This window comes from Mercurialis annua, linkage group LG7 (genome assembly GCF_937616625.2).
Source record: "Mercurialis annua linkage group LG7, ddMerAnnu1.2, whole genome shotgun sequence".
Classification (NCBI taxonomy): Eukaryota; Viridiplantae; Streptophyta; class Magnoliopsida; order Malpighiales; family Euphorbiaceae; genus Mercurialis; species Mercurialis annua.
The window spans coordinates 3,500,564-3,523,479 of NC_065576.1; the positions used below are offsets into that span (position 1 = coordinate 3,500,564).

Sequence of the window (22,916 nt, forward strand, 5' to 3'; positions counted from 1 at the left end):
ATGTTTAGATGTTTGAATTCTTTTGTAACCTCCTTTGATTGATCCTTTGTTGGGTGTTTTATCTTTTACTGCTTGTGGTAGTACTTAATAAATCATTATTTATCCAAAAAAAAAAACAAATAAACTAGTTGGTTTGTTTACCTTTTTTAGTTTGGTTCATTTTGCATTGAAATTTAGTTAAGTTTTTGATTAAATATACTAGAAAGCAGCAAACTACTGACAGAAAATCATGATTTAGCGACGGATTTCAGCCTTTTAGTGACGGAAATATCCGTTGCTAAAAGACTATTTTCTAGTAGTATAAATTAAGTAACAGATTTTTGCGTGATCTACATATAAAGTATGGATTTTAAAAACTTGACAAATCAATTATTAATTTTTATTATGTTTTGGAAAATCGGAACTCAAACTATTTTCCGTTAAAAATACGATGATGTAGACACCCGAATATGCGATGTTATGTAGCCACATCGGCATTTTATCAACAAAAAACAGCGTTGATGCTAGAATTTAAAATTCGTGAATCGTAATTGCAAACACATTAAAGTTCATAATTTTTACTAACAATAATGTTTTTATGTATACGAGCAGAAAGTTTCCTGGAAAAGAAAAAGGAAAGGTATGTGTAGACGCAGCTAGAAATTTGGGGCTTTACATGCTACTGCATATACGTGAAAAGAATCACTACTGAATATTTCTGAGCTTGACTCAAACTCCTCATTATTTACGTATAAAACTATAGTTGGGTGACTTTCTGGCCAATCACACGAAGGGGTATGCATGGATTTGTTCGGTTCGGTTCAATCTAAAAGTGGCCAAAACCGATCAAATCAAACGTCTAACTGAACCATAATATAGTACAAGTTCAAACCAACATGTAACTGATCTATTTGATTAGTTTGATTCGGTTTAATTTAGCTAGAAAATTCAATTATTAATTTTGTTAAAATTGTTTTTATTTTAAAATTAGTTTAAACATTAATGTTGTCTATGAAAGTCCATATATATATATATATATATATATATATAATACGAGAAATAGTAAATAATTTTATTTTTAAGTATACACCAATGAATATATATACAGAAATGTATTTATAATAAATTTATTAGATTTTTTTATTTTTATTTGTTTCAATTTTTTATATTACTTTTCTTTTAAAATTATTCAAACCTAGCCAAACACTAAAATTGAACATTTGTAAAAATTCATACAGGGCCAACCCATTTTTTTCTCAATGACCAAATCACTCTTACAATTTCGATTAGGTCATTTATTTTTAGTCTGTTGTGATTTTAGCACACCCTTAATCACATGTAATTCTTATTCACTTAGCTTAAATTTCATTACAAAATAAAAAATAATTTCTAACATCGAGCTATAATTTTAAAAAAATTTGCTATGTGTGTGCTGATGTGACGAATAAATAGCGAATAACAAACATTAATGTTAAGTGAGCATAAAAAAAACTAAAATTTAGTACTACTAAAATTTGTGATAATATCAAAATTTAGTGATGTTTAAGGTTTCATACCCACATGCATATAATGTTAAGATTGATTCAATCACTAATCAGGCTAGCGACAATATGTCTGAGTAGTATATTGTAAATGGAATTTAGATGAATAAAATTGATTATTTAAATTATAAAATTAACTCATATGAAAATTGTCACTTATATAAAAATTTAATGAATTGTGTTGGAATGGAACTCATACATCAGCCCTAATGTTATAGGCTCTTATCATTCTTCTAATTGACAAAGTCTAATATAATTAATTTTTATTCTATTAAAGTATTTGTCTTGATATAGAAATAACAACTAACATGTGAATTTCGGAAATAATGTAATCACCGAAATATTTATTACTATAATAAGGATGATGAATATAAAAACTCAAAAGGAGCAGAGATTTCGGATTAAAAAAAATGTTTTTCTTCCACAAGCTAACAGTCAAAGTTCCAATTTGGAATTTCTGCTTTGGATTGTAATTAGGATACAATAATTTGCATATTCATAATCATGATACGTTATCATGGTATAATTTGCATATTCATACGTTATCATGGGAATGGTATTCAAGTAAAAAGAAAATTAAAGATCTAACTGATATAAATAAAATTATCTTTTATAGTAATATTAATAATAAATTAGCTCATATATAAAAATTATAAAACTAATTTTATAATTTTATATATATATATATATATCTCTGTGTGTGTGTGTGTGTGTGTGTGTGTGTGTATGTGTGTGTATATACATATATATATAATGTTTTTATTATTATAAGATATTTTTACAAAAGTTTCTTCGAATATGAACTAAATTACCATAAATTTTTTATGTAAGGGCATAAAATTTTATATCGCCTGTAAAAGAAGAGAGACTCAAAGAAACCTATAAAAGAAGTAATAATAATATTTTCTCGCACACATATGTCATTATGATTCATATATTATTTATTAAAATATTACAATTACTCTTACTAATTTAAGCATGAGAGTAAATTCGAGGTCCAAAGTCCAAGTTCTTCTTTTTTACATTCGCTTTTTGCAGGTAATTCAGATCCTTTTGAAACTGCTAAAAGACGGATCTCCATCATTACATTTTCGCATCCATCGATTATGATTTATATCTTATTTTCATTAATTGAACTTTTAAAATATATAAAAGTCGATCTTAATTAATTTTTGTTTGGTTTATGATTTGATTGATCTTTTTTTTTTCCAAAGCTATCTTCATCTTTATTATGATAAAATCAAACACAAAGAAAGATATATATTAGGGTTGTTCAAATATCCTAGATTTATATTACAATTATATTTATGACTCTTGTTTTTTAAAAATATAAAAAATTCTTAAACAAATTAACTTTATATTTATGACTCACCTTTTAAACTAGGGAAAAGGGTCAAATAAGCGCCTAACTTTTAACCTATGAGTCAAATAGCCTCTCAACGTTTGAAAAAGGTCAAATAAGCCTCTAATATTTTTAGATTGTATCATCTAAGTCCTCCTTAGGGGTCACCGAGAACCATAATATTTATTAAATCATATTAACGAGGACTCATAAGGAAGTCTTAGATGATATAATTTATAATCGTTAGGGTTCTTGTTGTACCTTTCTGGATGATGAGGGCTTACTTAACCCATAGGCTAAATGTTAGGGGCTTGACCCGTTTCCCTTTAAACTAAAATTGATTTTGATTTGCCATTAAATATAAATAATATTAATAACAAACTTTAATTCATTGATCATTTATCAAAAAAAAAGTTATAATTTCGAAGTATATATATATAATTTGATTCTTATTATAAAAGAACTAAATATTTAACCATTGATGCAAATTTTATGCAAGAGGTTAATCAATAAAGTGTCGTTTACCCAAGATTTTATGGCAGTGGTCCATGCATACCCCTAACTATTTGGACGGTCCAAATAAGATGAGCCCCACGTTTGATTTTAACGATCGATGTGCTAACAAGCTATAAGCTTTTACCGCTATTATCTAGCATATCCTTAAGCATAGTATTTCCATACCATTTAAAAACAAATAAATAAATAAAAATTATAGAATAAAACAAGCCTTAGATACGTATAAAATTACCATTTTTATAATAACTTGCAATTCTACTACATTTTTTATAAATTATTAATTTTTTTTACTATCTTTTTTTTTTCAATTTTATCACCGTTCGAAAATTTGGCGACCTATAGCTGATATGACGACTACAAAATAATATAGCATAAAAGTCAGATGCCACAAGTAATTGGTCATAATTTTTACTGATATTTTGAAAAATAATTTTGCATTCTGCATATTTTCTTTCAAAAGAACATGTACTACCAAATTAAATTTTGAGATGAATAGCCAATTTAGCAATATGATTAATTACATGTAACATTTTTTAATGATATTTACTTGTAAAATTTTACTTGTCATGCTACATCATTTTCATATCGTCATATTGGCTATAAGTGGTCGCACTACAAAGAATTCTGTATATGACAACAAATATTTTTGCAGCTAATTTTTTTTTCTGCTAAAAAATATTTTGCAGCATTAATTTTAAAAATTGCTGCCATTAGTTAAGTTATAGCAGTATTTTACAGCAAATTTTGTTATCAATTATTTAAGGTAACGTTTTATTAGCAGCAGCATAACACAATTTGTTTTTGTTGCTATATATTAATAGTAACAATTTTAGCATTATTAGCGGCAAAACTATTTGCTGTTAATTCTAATATTTTTTGTAGTGTCGGGTTTTTGAATGTTGATAGAATTGTAAAAATAAAAAAACACTGAATAAAACTATTAATTTTTAAAGATCATAATAGAATTCTATGTTAGTGTAATTTTTATATGTAGCTATGTAGTTTTATCTAGCTGTATTGGGCATGTGACGTATCCACATATGTTCATTAATTGGTTTTACTTACATATTCATTATGCAATTATGGCCCTTAAATTAAATGTCCATTATGTCTCTCTGTGATGTTTCCTTGCCTGATTTACGTTTTCTATAGTCTGTCACCAAGTTAGTTACCAACCAACTAACTACTCATCTATATGATCCAAGTTGGTAAAATTTTCATTTTTAACAACATTTTAGTGATAGAATCTTTATAAAATACTCCCTCCGTTCTTTTTTACTTGTCCATTTAGTAAAATATATTTGTCTCTAATTAGCTGTCCATTTAGAATTTCAAAGTGATTTTAGCTATTATCTTCCAAATTTACCCATCTCTAATAAATGACTCCATGTTTTTATTTAAAAAGCAATTATTAATTAATAGGGCTATATTAATATTTCTCTTTATAAATCAAGACAAAATGAGCACCATCTTGGTATGTGCAATATTGGCTAAATGGACAACTAAAAAAGAACGGAGGGAGTATATAATGCTAAATTTAATAATGTGATTATATAATTTTTTATAATTTTTTTGTCAACAAAATTATGGACCTGCCACTGCATATCTAATAATTGTTTTTTTATTTGACCATCACTACTAGAAAACAGAGAATTACCGACAGAAGTTTTTTGATTTAGCGACGGATTTTAGCCTTTTACCAACGGAAAACTGAATTTACCAACGGATTTCAGCCTTTAGCGACGGAAAAATCCGTTGCTAAAATACAGTTTTTTAGTAGTGCATGAGGTGTCTTAAACGGGTTCCAACTATAAAACAACACTTTTAATTCTTCCACATTCAAACTAATCCTCACTCGAGCTGGTAGGTTCCTTGCAGAAGGCAAAACTCTAACCCCAAGTTTTAAACGGCTGCACATGAGTAGTATTCGAATCCGCGACCTCACTTAAGTCAAAAGAGCGTTTTACCAACTCATATGTGCCTTGAAGTTGTCATACCTAATAATTTTGGACAAGACACGCGATATGAAATTAGACTAATTTAAATATGATAATATAAATGGATTTAGATTATAAACGAGTCAACTTGTTCATATTTACATTTAATTAAATAAATATCTATATAATTTAAATGATTAACTATGTTTAAATGTGTTATTTTAAATATATTATATCATAACACATATCTTTAATCTAATCGTATATACAACCTGCGGATATAAATTTTCAGCTCTACAGTCTACCCATTATTTATCGGTTTTTTAGACATTAATATTTGCTTTAATTTTCTATTTATTCTTTAATTTTGTTATGTTCATGTGAACTTTATTATCAAATTTTAGATTATTTAAAATCTAAAATAGATTTTGTATAAAAGAAGACTCTTGAAGTTTTTTTTTTTTTTTAAACATTGTTTGTAGCATAGCACAATAATTACATATGAAGCCAAACGGAGTAGCACACCAACCATACACTTTCTCTCTGCCAAACATTATTTTCTCAACTTATTCACTGTAACCGTTTCTAACTTCCACCGTACGGATCCCATTTTTAACCACTCACAACACTGTTAAAATATCATTCCCCCACGTGGCTCTCAATCATTCGCCGAGACTTCGGCGCTTTCTCTTCCTCTCTTCCCTCAACAGCCAGCATAACGGCGCCGTCAAATTTCCCGTTACCCCGTCACTATTGACGCTGAAACTGGACCCACCACCACTACAAAACGCTACCAAACAAAAACAAATTAAAAAATAAATAAAAACAGATTTTGAGCTATTCATTTGTCCTTTTTACCCTCACTTTTCTCTTTCTTCTTCTTACTACAAAACTCAAATTCCCACCATTAAAATCCTTTTCTATCACTGCATTCAAGAGAATTTCATGATGGAAATGGCTGGAGTCGGCGTTCAAACCAGAGCTAAAGCATTAGCCGTCGCCACTGCCACCGCCGCCGCAACAAGAGGCGGAAAAAGGAAAGTTAATAATAATGATCATAATCAAAGGCTCGTTATGCATATTGAATTTACTCGACGAAAACGACGAGTTTTAATCAGTAGTACGCCGGAGAATTCAGTTTCTACATCACCGGAGTTACTAAATCCCGGTCAACGGAGTAATGTGGAAGAAAAAGAAGATAGATATACTAACCCTAGGTTAATAGAAGAGTTGTCGGAGTCGGATCAAGCTTCGGGTTCTTGTTGCTCCAGTAATGGATCAATCGAAGATCATGAAAGAATTAACAAATTTGCAGATCTGCTACAGGTAATTAAATTACTGTAATTTTTTATAACCGGAGAGAACGAGTTTATACGAGAAATTGAATAATTTGAGCTGTTCATTGGAGTTTTTCTTTAATTTCTTGCTGTTACTTCAATTAATTATGATTTATTGTTAATTTATTTTTGGTTTATGTTACAGAATGAACGGAGCGTTGAAGTTGAAACGTCAGTGAATTATGGCTGTAGAGAAAGGTTTTAATTTTTTTTCATAATTCAACGTACATAGACTAGTCACTTGTCTATTCAAATTCAAATTCAAATTTGAAATTGAATTTAATATTTATTCGATCCATTTAATTCTTCCGTTTTCATGATTCTTATATATATATGTCTTATGCTGGTCTTGTTCTTGAAGAGAGACGACTCCGTCAAGCAAGTTTCGAGAAGAATCATCAGTAGAGCTGGATTCACCGGCGAGACAACCGGTAAATTCTCGCCGTAGATTATCAACGGCGAGGATGATGCCAACGGAGTCTGAGCTTGAAGATTTCTTTGCAGAAGCTGAGAAGAATATACAAAAACAATTTGCAGACAAGTAAGCGGTTTAATTTAATTTCTCAAAAAAAAAATCTCATGCATGCATATAAATAATTTTTTCTCTCATCTGTTTGTTTCTCGAGAAAATGTAGTAGAATGACATTGAATTAAATTGTGATGTTTGCAGATATAACTACGATATTGTGAAGGACGAACCATTAAAAGGACGACTCGAATGGGTACGATTGAAGCCATAAAAAGCAAAAAAACAACAAAAATAACGCAGCACAGGCAGTGTTAGTTTCGATTAATTAGTTCTTCAAATCTAATTTAGAATCTTGTAGCTCAAGCTAGCTGAATTTTTTCTTTTAAATTTCTTTCTTCTCCGTTGTGTTTCTCTGTACAGTTCTCTGTCATTTAGAATTATGGTTAGAAGCTTCTCTTACACGCTGAAATTAATTAAGTCTTTTTTTTTCTGCAACAAGAAAAAAAAGTTGCAGAAAATTTAATAACAGAAGCTCTTAATTGATTTTGTAAGTGAAAAATATTTTCTTTCTGTCACTTTCTCTGCTATAATTTTTTTTTTAATTTGTTAATGTTTGTGATACTTGTGTGGTACGACATCAGAGTTTCCATTTTATCGGCATTAGGCTGTTGCTTACTCTGGAAGAGGAAAAAACAGGAATCTTTTGAGGTCGTCGTTTTCAGTTGAATTGCTGTGTTTTTCTCTATTTTGGATCTTTTTCTTTTTGGTTTCATTTATCACGGAGTAGAATTTTGTAGAAGAAAAGAAAAATAAATTAAAAATATACAATCATACTATAAAATTAAATGCCTGTATATAATATACAGGTATTTTTTTTAATGAAATAAAGTGCTGGTATTGGGAAATAGTGAAGGGCTAAATGGGTAAGGGTGGAATTTGAGGGACGGTGGTGGTGATACAGACAGTAGAAGGAGCAAGTGCACGCTCCATGCCGTGCAAGGAACGGACACGTGTTGAGATGTGGGATGCTCATCTTATCCCCATGTGAAATTGCTTTTATCACTAATCAGTAAATAATCACTAGTATTGTTTTCCCAGGCCTTCAATTTCAATCCCATTTTTTCATTTTAGTTTTACTAGTTTATCCTTCTTCTTTTTTTCCTATTTCATGCAAAATTCAAGAGAAGTTATAAAAATCAATATGTAATAGTATAAATTTTATTTTCATATTTTTACAATATGTCAAATACATCATATATATAAAGATCAATTAAAGAGAACAAACCGAGATTGATTCAGTAAAGACGATAATTACAAACTTTCGATTGATTAAACTAAAATATTTTTAAGTATAATGTTGGAATATAGAATTAGAAAACGCAGCTGAGTATTTTAAAGAGGCTGACATTTTTTTAGTATTTGCATCACGCTTCTAATGTAAAATATGAGTACAAAGAATAAACACTGAAACTGATGTATAAGATGACTGTATATTTAAGTTAAAAGTAAAATCAGTGTTCAAATGAAATGCAAAAGCTACTCTAGCAAAACTTGCCGCTATACTGGAGATTCCTCCTCAAACTGCTGCAATTGGTAAACCTAAAGAAGACCCGACTGTGTTGATCTTGACCCAGTCACTATAAGGCGGATATTGAATAACTTAAGTACACTTTGCAGCTAATTTCAGAATATCCTAATTCAAAGTAATTTCAGATTTTGAAAATTATCCATACAATAAATTCTAAAGATTAATGAATTTTAAATTATTATGAGAGCAAAATGAATGTTTGAAATGTAATCATCAAAGATAGACCTAACCATGGGCGAAATTAGAAATTATTTTAAAGGGAGATAAATCTTATAAATCAGTATAAATTTTATAAATAAAGTGGTCAATATATTAAAAATGAATATAATATAGACTGATTAGTAAAACATTTTCATGTAATTTTTTTGTAAAATGGTGGTCAATTGGCCACCATTTTATCTTAAAGCATCTCCAATGCACTCTCTAAATATATCAAACTCTTTAATTTAGAGAGTTTCATGCAAAAATTAAAGTCCAATGAACTCTCCGTAATTTAAATTTAAAGTAGAGAGTGAGTTTGGCTCTCCACATGTGGAGAGCCAAACTCACTCTCTACTTCTTATCTTTTTAATAAAATTTCAAATTTCAAAATATATAGACTATCTTTTTATTTTAAAAAATATATGTTTTGATTTTATTTTAATATAAAAAGTTATAGAAATAAAAATTATAATAAAAAAAGTAAATATATTAATTAAATAAATTAATACTTATTAAACAAAACGTTATATTTAGAGAGTCTATTGGAGTAAAATTAAAAAATGTGTTCTTTATATGCAAGATGCTCTCTATTTTATAAAATATGCTCTTTAAAATGGAGAGTACCATTGGAGATTAGTGGCTTCGCCACTGGACCTAAACGACATTAATAATAACTGAATATTAAAGACTTGCTTATTGAGAATTAAAATTAAAAGACATTTTGAAAGAATTTATAAAAAATCAAAATATTTAAATTGGTTTACACCATTAAATTAGACTTGTCAATTAAATTGAATTAGGAGAATACTATACAGTTTATACACTGCAGTTGCTAAAACTACCATAGAAAGGCTGGGAGCGGCCTTCCCTAACATTCTTACTATTTTAAATTTGGATGGTGGTGTACTGTTTATTATTTCCTCTGTTATAAAATTATAGGCTGTTTAAAAGAATATAAATAAATAAAAATTGATTAATTAGTTTTTTTAATTTTTTTCTAATTTGTTTTTCTAATTTTCCTAAATTTATAAATAACATAATAATAACTAATTTATATTATAAATAAATTAAGTGATTAATTTGTTTAATATTAATATTAAAAAATACATTTATTATTTATTGGATAAAGCAATTAATTAATTTAAAAATAATTATTCATGTATCTCGACCTCGAGAAAAATTGGATAATGTGGTGTTACCTTAGCTGCCTCCAAAAAGAAATGCTACGTCACTGATTGAGGAGTACAATATTCTTCACATCATGATTGTGTTTATGAGATCATCAATTTGTAATGGCTTTTTAAGAGTATACTTTTATGTGAAATCCAAACAAATCCATTAATATCCGTTCACTTTAAATTTTAAATTGTCTTAATAATGTCATATTAGCATAGTGTTTCATTTACAAATATGAATTTTTACTAACAAATGCACTATGAGATTTGATGTTTTCTCATAAATGGCAATATAAAAATTTTACGAAGAAAAATATGAATTGCATAAAAAGAGAGATAAGAACAACCATAAATAAAAAGTACTCCCTCCGTCCCAATAGAGTTGTCCACTTTGAGAAATTTTTTTGTCCCAAAATACTTGTCCACTTTCAAAAAGTAACTAATTTTTACATTCAATTTTCCTATATCACCCCTATTTAAAATTCACTAATGGGTAAAGTGAAAGTGGACCCTATATTAAATAGGGGTATGACAAGAAAAGTAAGGAAAATTTTGCAAAACCCATGAACAATAATTGCTTTTCTTAAACTGTGTGATAAAGGCAAAGTGGACAACTCTATTGGGACGGAGGGAGTATAATTTAATAAAAGACAACGATCAAATATAAAAAATGTAAATAAAAACTGAAATAAAGGAAGACGAGGTCGACGCCGATTAAAATATTAATCGACGGTGCCTTGAAGAAGGCCAAGAATAGAATTAGTTTTTTTTTGTGTGGAGATAGCGGCTGCGACTAGGGTTTAAAAATAGGACTCGTTTTTGGGACGAAATTATAGGTTATTATAATTAAGGGAATATTGTTGATAAAGATGACCTCTCAATTTCAATATTTTTTGTTGACTTAAATGGCAATTTGCCCTTTCAACTTGGCAATTAACATATAAACTAACTTTATTGGCAAATTAGTCACGAATTTATTGATTATGAACGATTAACCCCATTTTGATAATTTATCCCCTTAATTTATAAGCTAATTGGTCCCTAAATTGAAAATTTACTCATTCAACTTGTAAACTAATTTTTTCAATTGGAGTTAATTGCCCATAATTACCAAGATCGTGACTAATTTACCCACAAAGTTAATTTATGTGTTAATTACCCCATTGTTTACAAGTTAGGGGGCAAATTGCCACTTAAGTCATTTTCCGTTGGTTGCATGAGAGGAAGATCACAAAACTACAAATTCTATATATGAAACGCTAAATTGTAATACATGTTATATATAAAAATAAATTTTGAAAATTAGAAAGCCACATTGTAATATAATTCAATTTTTTATATTAATTCAATAAATTTTAAAAAAATTGAAAGAGGCTAAGGAGATCCAATGTCCCCCTTCCTTCGTCATTGATGGAAGGGGAGCTAATGAAATTTTCAATTATTTTTGGTTGTTAATCGTTATATTTGAAGTATACATATGTAACGAAATCATTGTAAATAATTAAAATCCAGGCTTAAGTTACTTAAGAGCAAACAACGTCAAAAATTCAATAAAAGCGGGTGATGAGACGGACGAATATCCGCTCTATTAAGTTACTTATGCATAATTCTCAATGGTATGATACCACTTTTTATTTTTCCTCCTCACATTAATTTTTGTGAATATGTACATTGGTACAAAATGTACTAGCCATGAGTCACATTATTGTACTCCTTGTCTCTTTGTCTCATGACTAGATTGTAGAGAAATAGGTGATGCTCTTCTTTAAGGAAGAACCGTAGTCCTTCAACAAAGCCTATCAGAAAAAAAAAGTTAGAGATATCAGTGAAATAGAGAGACACTACACTAGATAGCTTGGAGACTGATTACATAAGATCCTATAACATTGAGTCATTTCTCTCACACAAAATTTTATGTAATCCTTTATTGAATCATCAAATCAAATCACCAAAATACAACATAGATTGTCGTATGTGGTGTATAATTTGTTTCTACATGAATTTAGGAAGAATTCATGAGAATTGATGGATACCGAATCCTACTGTAAGTATAATGGAGCCGAGTTGCAGGAGATCCACTCTCAGGCGACATCGGACTCCCCCTGAAGACGGAAAGATATGAAGGAGATACCGAATCTCTAAGATTCGGTAATACACTAATAAAGACCGAATCCCACATGATCCGCCCGAATCCCACATGATCCGCCAAGAGCGCGTCAGGTCCGGGATTCGGATAAACGACTAAATATGGAAACCTTGTCCTATTTGGACACAAACACTACATATGGAAGGATAAGCTCTACTTTAGGAAGATAAGACTATTTAGGAAGACGTTCCTAAATAGGACTCTTATCAGATTAAGGTAGATCTCGACAAATCAGGAGAATCCTTAAGATACGGCCGAATCCCTACAAAGTAGGATTCACCTACCTAATACAACTCTACTAGGTATATTCGACTAGTATAAAAGGAGCACGAGGTATGCCTAGAAACACAATTACATTCATATACTCAAAACGCTGCTCAAAGCTCTAAACTGACTTTAGCATCGGAGAGTTAATCGGACAACCACCGTCCGGTTAGCTTCTACCCTGTTTTGCAGGTTCGCTCACCGGTTCAGAAGGCAGACTCCATCAATTGGCGCCGTCTGTGGGAAAAGCTTAACTAAACTTCAAAAGAAGGAGCTTTTCTGAACTCAAAAACAAATCTCATTGAAGAAGATGACTTCTGAAAGAGTAAACCTGAAAGATCAAACGACACAGAGAAAACGAAAAGCAACAGAACTCTCAACTCCTCCTCCAGTGACTTTTGACGGAGAGGACTTCGGGAGAATAGCCGAAGAGCACAACGAAGCTCTGGTAGTGGCCATGATCATCGAACACTGGAACGTTGAGAGAATCCTAATCGATGAAGGAAGCGCAATAAACCTGATAACAAAAAAGGCCTACGAAAGCCTAGGAGGAGACCTAGCGGAACTAAAGAGAAATGCCACGCCTGTGGTAGGATTTGGGGGCTTGCCAATTAAGCCCAATGGAACAACTACTCTCGACGTCAAGCTAGGAAGGACAAGGAAAAGCGAGGAATTACCTACACGGTTTAGCGTCGTAGAAATCGACCTGCCGTACAACGCGATACTGGGGAGACCTTTCCTCCACGACTCAGCCGCCGTGACGAGCATAAAGGCGCTAACCATGAAGATACCGACGAAACAAGGAATTATCACGATACAAGGAAACCGAGCCGAGGCGAAAAAGTGCTACGAACAAGCAATAAGAGAATCAGGCGAAGCAATGGCAATAGAAGAAATCCTTAATCACGACATCGAAGAAAAAGAAACAGCACCCGAAGGCGAAACAAAGAAACTCCAACTCGACAAGGAGAAAAGAGTAAATCTCGGCGCAAACATGAACCCAAAGATCGAAAGCGAAATCACAGCCATGCTGAAAAACAACGTAAAAACCTTCGCTGCTAACGCATCAGAAATAGTCGGAATAGACCCCCACGTCATTACTCATGATCTAAATGTAGCAGAAGCGGCGAACCCAGTGAAGCAAAAGAAAAGGAAGTTCTCGGAAGAAAAACAGAAAATAATCGCTGAAGAAGTAGAAAAACTGGAGAAAGCAGGATTCATACGAGAAGTCCACTACCCCGAATGGGTAGCTAACGTAGTTATCGTAAAGAAAGCCAACGGAAAAAATAGAATGTGTGTGGATTACACCGATCTAAACAAAGCGTGTCCTAAAGATAGCTATCCTCTCCCCGATATCGACCAACTAGTGGACTCTACTGCTGGACACGCGATGTATAGCCTAGCCGACGCAGCTCAAGGCTACCACCAAATCCAGATGAAGGAGCAAGACCAAGAAAAAACTTCATTCATCACGGAGGGAGGAACTTACTGCTACACGGCAATGCCTTTCGGCTTGAAAAATGCTGGAGCAACGTACCAAAGACTTATGAATTTCATGTTCAAAGACGAGATAGGAAAGCGAGTCCAGGTGTATGTAGACGATCTAATCATCAAGAGCGAGAAGGAAGAAACCCATGCAAAAGATCTTGAAGAAACATTCAGCATACTGAATAAGTTTGGAATGAAGCTGAACCCCGACAAATGCACGTTCGGCGTACAAGGCGGGAAATTCCTGGGATTCATGATATCTCAAAGAGGAATAGAGGCGAACCCCGAGAAGATCAAAGCAATTATGGACATGAAGGCACCAAGAAGCATAAATGAAGTTCAAAAACTCAACGGGCGAATCACAGCACTCGGTAGATTCATGTCTTGCTCAGCAAAAAGATGCTTGCCGTTCTTCAAAGCCCTCAAAGGAACACAAAAATTTGAATGGAATGAAGACTGCGAGAACGCCTTTGAAGAAATAAAGAAATTCCTCATCACCCCACCATTGCTAAGCAGACCGCTGAAAGGGGAGACACTATACCTATACATCAGCACCACGAACGAGACCATCGGGACAGTGCTGGTAAGGGAAGAAGATAACGAGATGAAGCCAATCTACTACATTAGTCGAGTCCTGAAGGGCGCGGAGACACGATACCCCGAGATCGAAAAAATGGCACTTGCCGTACTGACCACAGCTAAAAAGCTGAGATACTACTTCCAAAGTCACAATGTTGTAGTAAGGACAAATCAACCATTGCGAAAGGCGATCCAACGACCAGAAACCTCCGGAAGATTAGTCCACTGGTCCATCCAACTCAGCGAACACGACATAAGATACGAACCTCGCCCAACTCTGAAAGCACAAGCTTTGGCGGACTTCGTAGCAGAAATAACTCCAACCGAGACCGGCCAACCCAAACCAGCCTTGGTATGGGAACTCCACGTAGATGGAGCATCAAATGAAAAAGGAGCTGGAGCAGGAGCCATCCTCAAAGGACCCGACAAAATCAAGATTGAATATGGAGTAAACATCCAATTCGCCGCCAGCAACAATGTAGCTGAGTATGAAGCCCTAATCGCAGGCCTCGGCCTCGCATTAGAAATAAGAACGGAAATCCTAAAGATCTATAGCGACTCCCAGCTGGTGGTAAATCAAGTCAAGGGAGAATATCAAGCCAAAGAAACAGGGATGATCGAATACCTGAGTCAAGTCAAAACACAGCTTCAACAGCTAGAAGCACAAGGAGGACAATGGGAAATCATTCAAATCCCGAGAGAGGAAAACACCGAAGCCGACGCCATCGCCAAATCAGCGTCAGAACTCGGAGATCTATTCACTAAAATGCAGCTAAAGGAAATTCTCGAGTCACCAAGCACCAGAAAAACAGAGGTCATGGCAATCGAGGAAGCCGACTCCTGGATGACTCCACTGATCAAATATCTAGACTGCGGCGAGTTACCAATAGACAAAGTCGAAGCCATTCGCACCATCAGAAAATCTGCCAACTACTCTTTTCACAATGGAGTTCTTTACCGAACCTCATTAACTCATCCATGGTCTAGGTGTGTCTCGCCTCAGACAGGAGAATCCATCCTAAAGGAAATCCACGAAGGAATATGCGGCGCGCACGAAGGAGCAGTCACCATAGCAAGAAAAACAATACTCCAGGGATACTACTGGCCAACCATCAAAGAAGACGCAAAAGCATTAGTCAAGAAATGTGATAAATGCCAAAGACACGACAACATCAGTCGTGTACCGGCAGTGCCTCAAGGATCAATGGAAAGCCCATGGCCGTTCGCCACTTGGGGGATTGACATAGTTGGACCGTTCGAAACGGGAAAACATCAAGCGAAATTCCTAATCGTCGCAATAGAGCACTTCACAAAATGGGTAGAGGTAGCACCTGTCGCAACCATCACCGCAGCCAAAGTAGAGGAATTCTTCAAGAACGAAGTAATATGCCGATTCGGCATACCCCACACTGTAATAGCAGACAACGGCAAACAATTCAATTGCAAGCGGTTCAAGGCATTTTGCAAAGGACTAATGATCAATTTGAAATTTACTTCGGTGGCGCACCCCCAAACAAACGGAATGACAGAAGTCACCAACCGAACCATAGCACAAGGCATAAAAAAGAGACTTTCTCAGTACAAGGAGAACTGGGTAGAAGAATTATACAGCGTTCTATGGGCATACAGAACAACTCCTAGAAAAGGAACTGGCGAAACACCTTTCAGGCTCGCCTACGGCACTGAAGCAGTAATTCCAGTAGAAATTGGCATACCCAGTATCAGAGTAAACTATCTAGAAGAAGAAACCAATGAGGCTAGAACAAGACTATGTCTAGACCTACTAGAAGAGAGAAGGAACGAAGCGGTAGCCCGAGCCGCTACATACAAGAAGCAAGCCGCAAAATACCATAACAAAAGAATGAATTTTAGAGAATTTCAAAGAGGCGATCTGGTCTTACGAAACGCGGAAGTTGGCAGAGGAAACGCAGGAGTAAAGAAAATGCAAGCTAATTGGGAAGGCCCCTTCATCATAGAAGAAGCTACTGGCAAAGGCGCATATAGACTAAAGACAATAACTGGGTCCATGGTACCCAGATATTGGAATGTAGAACACCTGAGAAAGTATTATCAATAAATTCAAGGCTTGTACTTGTTTCCATTTTTGAAATAAAAAGCGATTCGGCGAAACAAATCTTATAGGCTCGCTCGAGACCTAATACATACAACTTAACAAGAATCGTTTGAATCTTAGTTAAAAAATAATTTAGACTCGTCCGAGTCAAATAAATAAAAGGATCCATTCGGACCTACAAATAAATTACACCAGCAGAAGTTTAGATTAACTTCTCAAAATAACAAACGAGTTTAGATTAACTCTACAAATAAAGAAAGGCAATGGTCAAAAGATCATTATATTAACAGAAGAAAAATTACAAAGGATCCGCCCACGATCCAATACAAAAAAAGAGGCGAAAGCAACAAATACTAAAAAGCAAAAAATACAAAAAGGAGAAAATAAAAACTAAGCCTTATTCAAAGCGTCTTGCTTCTGCTTATCAAGCTTCGCCTTCACCTCCTTCGCTAAAGAAGCAGGATCCAACTGATTGACTCCAGAAAGATCGACGCCAGGATTCTGCTCCCGCAGCTTTGCCCCGATCGCCAACCGGTATTGAGTCATGACTTGGGAATAAAAGCTCCCAGAGTCACCCAATCGCCGGCGGAGACGCCCCTCTTCTTTCTTCAGATCATCCCTCTCCTTAGCAAGAGCACCTGAAGAAGATTGTAGAGACTCGACTTCCTCGGACAAAGTTCGAACCCGAGCCTCTAAAGCGGAAATCTCCCGAGTCTTGGTAGATACGGAGGACCTCAGCTGTTGGATCAGACCGGTCGCCTCGCCAGCCTCCTCCTCCATCTTTTGTTTCTCGGAGAGCCAGGATTCGGAATCTCTCTGGAGTTTCTTCAATTGATCCACCGCATCCCTTCGGCGGCGCTCCAAAACAGCGATGGACTGGACCACCTGCGAAAGAAAACAACAAATAAGAAAAACAAAAGAAAAAAGAGAAACAAATCATAATATAAAAAAGAAAGAAGCATACCGAAAAACCGCCGAGACAGGCGAACTCAGCCAAATTATCGCCATGTTCGCGATCAATGGACTCAATGTCCTCTTTTATCATAATATTCTCCATGCAAGCATGAAGAATGGCGACGTTTGAGAGACGAGGCGGATTTTGCGCGTCCGCCCAAGCAGCAAACCGAGGTGCCTCCTCGAAAGACACCCCAGAAGATTTCTTCTTCTTGGGACGCTTGGTAGAAGCCCCAGCCTGGTCCTCAGCAGGACGCTTCTGGCCGGCGGTAGGCAACCCCTTCAGAGAAGGACCTGACTCCTTCGAAGGAAGCAGAGGCGACTCGGAAGTCGCAGCAGGAACTTGATCTCCAGAAGCAGGATCAAGATCCGGATTCACCGAATCAGGCGTCGAATTCGGCACAGCAGTTGTAGAGGGATTAGGAACGCCGCTAGTCACCTCGCCCATATCTACAGTCATATCGACATGAAAATTATCAAGCAAATGTTCAAGAGAAGTCGACATCCTACAAAACAAAACATAACAACAAAGATTAGAAAAATACCTTCTAAAGGAAGATCCGCCAAAAGTATTTCACGGCGACTTAAATACTGCTCTAAAAGAACGCTGTGCTTGGGCTTGTCAAAACGACAATCCGACAGCAAAGACAGGGCGAAGTCCTTCTCCCCATCATCCAAATCAGGTACATTAGTAAGCGAAACCTTACTAGAAGTAAAACTCCGCGAAAAAGAGGAGAAAGAAGAATGTTGAACCAAGAAAAACTTAGGGGTCCAGCCCTTCAAAGAAGAAGGAAGACTAAAAAGAGACCGATTCGGTCGACCACCAGCAAAAATAAATTCCTCACCCTTTCGGCGGGAGAAAACATAAAAATAATTAAAAAGAGCAAGCGAAGGCTCCTGCATCCGAACCCTGCACGATTCCATAAAAGAACAAAGAAGGCGAATCGCGTTCGGATGCAGTTGGCCCAAAGGAACACCTAAATTATGACAGACCTCTACGATTAAAGACTCTAAGGGAAACCTAAGACCCGCTAAAAGTTGCTCGTGAAAAATTACTATCTTAGAAGGCGAATCCGTGCTATGATTCGCCCGATATGATTTCGCCGGCCTCAAAATAACATACGACCCGGGGAAGCTAAAATCCTCGGCATAACCGAGTATCTGCTCTCTTGACAAGGAGCTCCGCGTATATTCTAGCTCATCACGAGCACCCTTCGCCCCCTCAGTTACTTCTGACATTTTAAAATTTTTAAATGGGGGGGAAACACGGAATGATGAAAAAATTAAAACTCTAAAAGATCAAAAGAAGGGAAAAGAAGGAGAACAAGACGAAGAACAATGCGAAGAACAAGAACAGAAGGAACAAAATCAAAAATGAAGATGCTTGCTCGAAATTAAAATTAAAGAAAAGGTAAAATACCTCGCAAGCAAATACGCAGGATCAAAAGAAAGGTAAGGAGCAACTTGAAAACGAGGAATCTTGACAGCAGAAGAAGGAAACCCACGAAAAGCTTGAAGAAATTAAAGGTTAGCAGTTGCAGAGAAAGCAAAGGTTGGAAAAGAAAGAAAATGAAAGAAAATGAACTATTATATAGCCTGAACCAAAGAAACTGAAAAGACGAGATCCCATAATACTAATGGCGCACGAAGACACTTGTCGTTCATCCAGTCATAACCCTCTACTGATGGACAACACGTGGCAATACAGAATCTTACTAAAGAAGAAACGTCTCCCACAAACATATGAAACGACTCGCCCGGAATACAAAGCGACTCGCCCGCATAAAAGAACTCAGCTCCAAAAGAGCTAAAATCCACTAAGGCATAAATGCCAAACTACTTCAGCTCACTTGCGGGGGGGCTAATGATGGATACCGAATCCTACTGTAAGTATAATGGAGCCGAGTTGCAGGAGATCCACTCTCAGGCGACATCGGACTCCCCCTGAAGACGGAAAGATATGAAGGAGATACCGAATCTCTAAGATTCGGTAATACACTAATAAAGACCGAATCCCACATGATCCGCCCGAATCCCACATGATCCGCCAAGAGCGCGTCAGGTCCGGGATTCGGATAAACGACTAAATATGGAAACCTTGTCCTATTTGGACACAAACACTACATATGGAAGGATAAGCTCTACTTTAGGAAGATAAGACTATTTAGGAAGACGTTCCTAAATAGGACTCTTATCAGATTAAGGTAGATCTCGACAAATCAGGAGAATCCTTAAGATACGGCCGAATCCCTACAAAGTAGGATTCACCTACCTAATACAACTCTACTAGGTATATTCGACTACTATAAAAGGAGCACGAGGTATGCCTAGAAACACAATTACATTCATATACTCAAAACGCTGCTCAAAGCTCTAAACTGACTTTAGCATCGGAGAGTTAATCGGACAACCACCGTCCGGTTAGCTTCTACCCTGTTTTGCAGGTTCGCTCACCGGTTCAGAAGGCAGACTCCATCAAGAATTATAAAAACTAAAATAACAAATACTCCCTCCGTCCCAATAGAGTTGTCCATTTTACCTTTATCACACAGTTTAAGAAAAGCAATTGTTGTTTATAAATTTTATAAATTTTTCTTTAATTTTCTTATCATACCCCTAGTTAATATAGGGACCACTAGCAATTTATTTTTACTTTATTCATTAGTGGATTTTAAATAGGGCTAATATAGAAAAATTGAGTGTAAAAGTTGGTTACTTTTTGAAAGTGGATAAGAGTTTTGGGACAACAAAATTTCTCAAAGTAGATAACTTTATTTGGACGGAGGGAATATAAATTATACATTCTTAATATACTTATGGAATTTGAGTTCAAGACTTTACTATAAAATAATCCCTTTCATTTTTAAATGAACTGCGTTGTGAGGCAAAGGCAAGGTGGTAGAATGTCTAAGTGAGCAAATGGCCGGTTAGATTAAATACCGGTCGATTTAATAAATTTGAATTAAATGAATTATTTTATTTCTTTAATCCAACCAGCTTGAATTAGCTAAAATCTTAAATATAATATCGAACCGACCAAATTGGTCGGTTATTTGGGTTAAACCAATAAAAATAAACTAATAATTATATAAAGAAATATTTTGTTAATTTAGTTAAAAATCTAAACTTATTTTTTTAATTAACCGAATCAAGCTAATCAACCTAACTGAATCAACCGAAAATATTTAACTAAACTAATCAAAATGGATCAGTAGATTTAATTTTAATTAAATTGCACGCCACTTATCTGGACGCGGGCAATGGCGAATCACGAAATTATATTTAAACAAGAGAAATTTTACTTTTTCAATTCCATTTCGTTTGATGTTTGATATTTTTATCAGTTTCTAACATGTCGTTCAACTATTATTTTTATTTTTATTGTTTACGCAACTTGTTGTTTAGTCCAATTTTTAAAAATTGTTTGAATCACTATTAAACTAATATCAATTAATCATTTAGTTATAAAATTCATCAAGTATAAATATGTTTAATTTATTAGTAATTTTTATTAGTGTACTAGCATCTTTGATACAATTTTTTATTATTGTACTAGTAACGCCAATATAATTTTGTATTATTGTTATTATTATTAATATTATTTGGAAATTTTAAAAATTTAGATCATAAGCAAAAAAAAAAGTGAGAAATTTTTTAATAACCAAATCTCATTTTTTTTAAGGCCTAATTACTTAAAAAAATCCCACCTTGTAACATTTTTTCGTTTATACCCTGATCTAGGATAAAATTCATATGTACCATTTTTTTGATTTTTCATTTTCAACTGTACCTCAAAATTTAATTTTTTGACAATTTAATTAATTAAAGGATGTAAATATTAAAAACAATTAAATAGAAGGATTATTATACTTTTTTCTATTTGTAAAAATACAAACAAATCCTTTAACTTTAAAACTATTCAAATGAATCCTAAAAAGTAATCGTTTTAAATTTTTTAATTTAAAAAACTTCCGACTCACCATTGTACTTCTTCGATTTACGAATCCGCTACCAAAATCCGATAATTTTTTTATTAAAAATAATTTTTTTTCAATTTTTTCCGGAGGAGAGAGGAGGAGCAGAGAGCATGTCTGCTGCTCCTCCGAAGTGTCGGGAAATTTTGTTTTTTATTAAAAATTATATATTTTTACGGTTTTGTATTTAAAAATTATTAATTATCAATATAAATTAAATAATTATTATAAGTTTAATTTTGTAAAGAAGAAGGTATTTTTGCACTATTAATAATATTAAAATCTAATTAGAATATAAGTTAAAAAATGAAGGACTATTTTATTTTTTTTTCTAAATAAAAAAAGTTTAATTTAATGCTTTGTGGTACAGTTGAAAATGAAAAATAAAAAAAAAAGGTACATATAAATTTTTTTCTAAGTCAAGATATAAACAAAAAGATGTTATAAGATAGAGTTTTTTTAAAATAGTTAGGCCGTTTTTTAATTGTTCATCTAGTCTTTTTAAACAGTTATCAACCGTTTTTCTCCTTTCACGACTCACTCCTTTAAGTTTTTAACATTTTATTCCATCACCGACTATATTTAATTAAAGATGAAAAAAATAAAATAACTTATTTTTTATATTGATCAAATATGAAATTACAAACCAAATTTTCCACATTCAAACGTGAAGTCAATTTTCTTCCATCATATCACATGGAAGCAAGTCGTGTAGATAAAGCTTGGAAATTGACTACAAATTGTTGGCTACGCCATCGACCACGAACATGGCCCATTATGGTTATCGTAACTCAAAAGGAAAAATCATTTTCGTCGCTAAATATAAGAATTAATTGCAAAGTCATTTGTTCTTCAAGCTTAATTTAATTGCAGTCATGTCATATGTTGGATCTGCTTCCACCACCAAACGAATTGGTTTTTATGTTTTATTGTCCCACAGACGTTCACCGGTCGGTTAAATTACCTAACCGAATTAATCAAAATCGAAATATAGTTTTTCAATTGAGTTATGACAAAAATATATACAAACCAAAATGTAAATAATCCGAGTTTAGTCTATTCGGTTATTTGATTAAACGAATTTGATCGATATTAGATCTTAGGAAAATATAAAAAATAAATTGTGGTGTGAATTGCCTATTAAACACAAATTCAGGGGATATAATATTATTTAAGTCATAAAAAATAAAAAAATGCATGATTATATGTATCTCAATTGACGGGATGAGCTAGATCCAGTGAAGAGCGTCTCAATTGAGACTAATAGACATTAAACTCGAATCGCTATAAAAGTAGGAGAAAAATTACTAAATCCACCCTAAAACGATTAGAATATATATATATATATATAT

At 33.8% G+C, this 22,916-nt stretch overlaps 2 protein-coding genes across 2 annotated transcripts; one reads left to right on the forward strand and one right to left on the reverse strand.

Annotated features, from left to right (window-relative positions):
• The first annotated feature begins 6,169 nt into the window (after positions 1-6,169).
• Positions 6,170-7,696, forward strand: LOC126654568 (cyclin-dependent kinase inhibitor 7-like). Its single transcript, XM_050348475.2, has 4 exons — positions 6,170-6,641; positions 6,798-6,850; positions 7,014-7,193; positions 7,323-7,696. The coding sequence occupies exons 1-4, from the start codon at positions 6,261-6,263 to the stop codon at positions 7,390-7,392; spliced, it is 684 nt and encodes a 227-aa protein (XP_050204432.1). The 5' UTR covers positions 6,170-6,260; the 3' UTR covers positions 7,393-7,696.
• An 8,956-nt stretch (positions 7,697-16,652) lies between these two features.
• On the reverse strand, positions 16,653-18,677 carry LOC126655625 (uncharacterized). The gene is made up of 2 exons (XM_050349866.2): positions 17,601-18,677; positions 16,653-17,521 (listed from the first exon to the last, which is right to left on the reverse strand). The coding sequence occupies exons 1-2, from the start codon at positions 18,093-18,095 to the stop codon at positions 17,027-17,029; spliced, it is 990 nt and encodes a 329-aa protein (XP_050205823.2). The 5' UTR covers positions 18,096-18,677; the 3' UTR covers positions 16,653-17,026.
• Positions 18,678-22,916: the final 4,239 nt, after the last annotated feature.

Coding starts and splice junctions, on each gene's coding strand:
- LOC126655625 (XM_050349866.2), bottom strand. CDS start 18,095: ATGTCGACTTCTCTTGAACATTTGCTTGATAATTTTCATGTCGATATG. Junction 17,522..17,600: donor CCTGTCTCGGCGGTTTTTCG/GTATGCTTCTTT, acceptor TTTCTTTCGCAG/GTGGTCCAGTCCATCGCTGT.
- LOC126654568 (XM_050348475.2), top strand. CDS start 6,261: ATGATGGAAATGGCTGGAGTCGGCGTTCAAACCAGAGCTAAAGCATTA. Junction 6,642..6,797: donor AATTTGCAGATCTGCTACAG/GTAATTAAATTA, acceptor TTTATGTTACAG/AATGAACGGAGCGTTGAAGT. Junction 7,194..7,322: donor CAAAAACAATTTGCAGACAA/GTAAGCGGTTTA, acceptor TGATGTTTGCAG/ATATAACTACGATATTGTGA.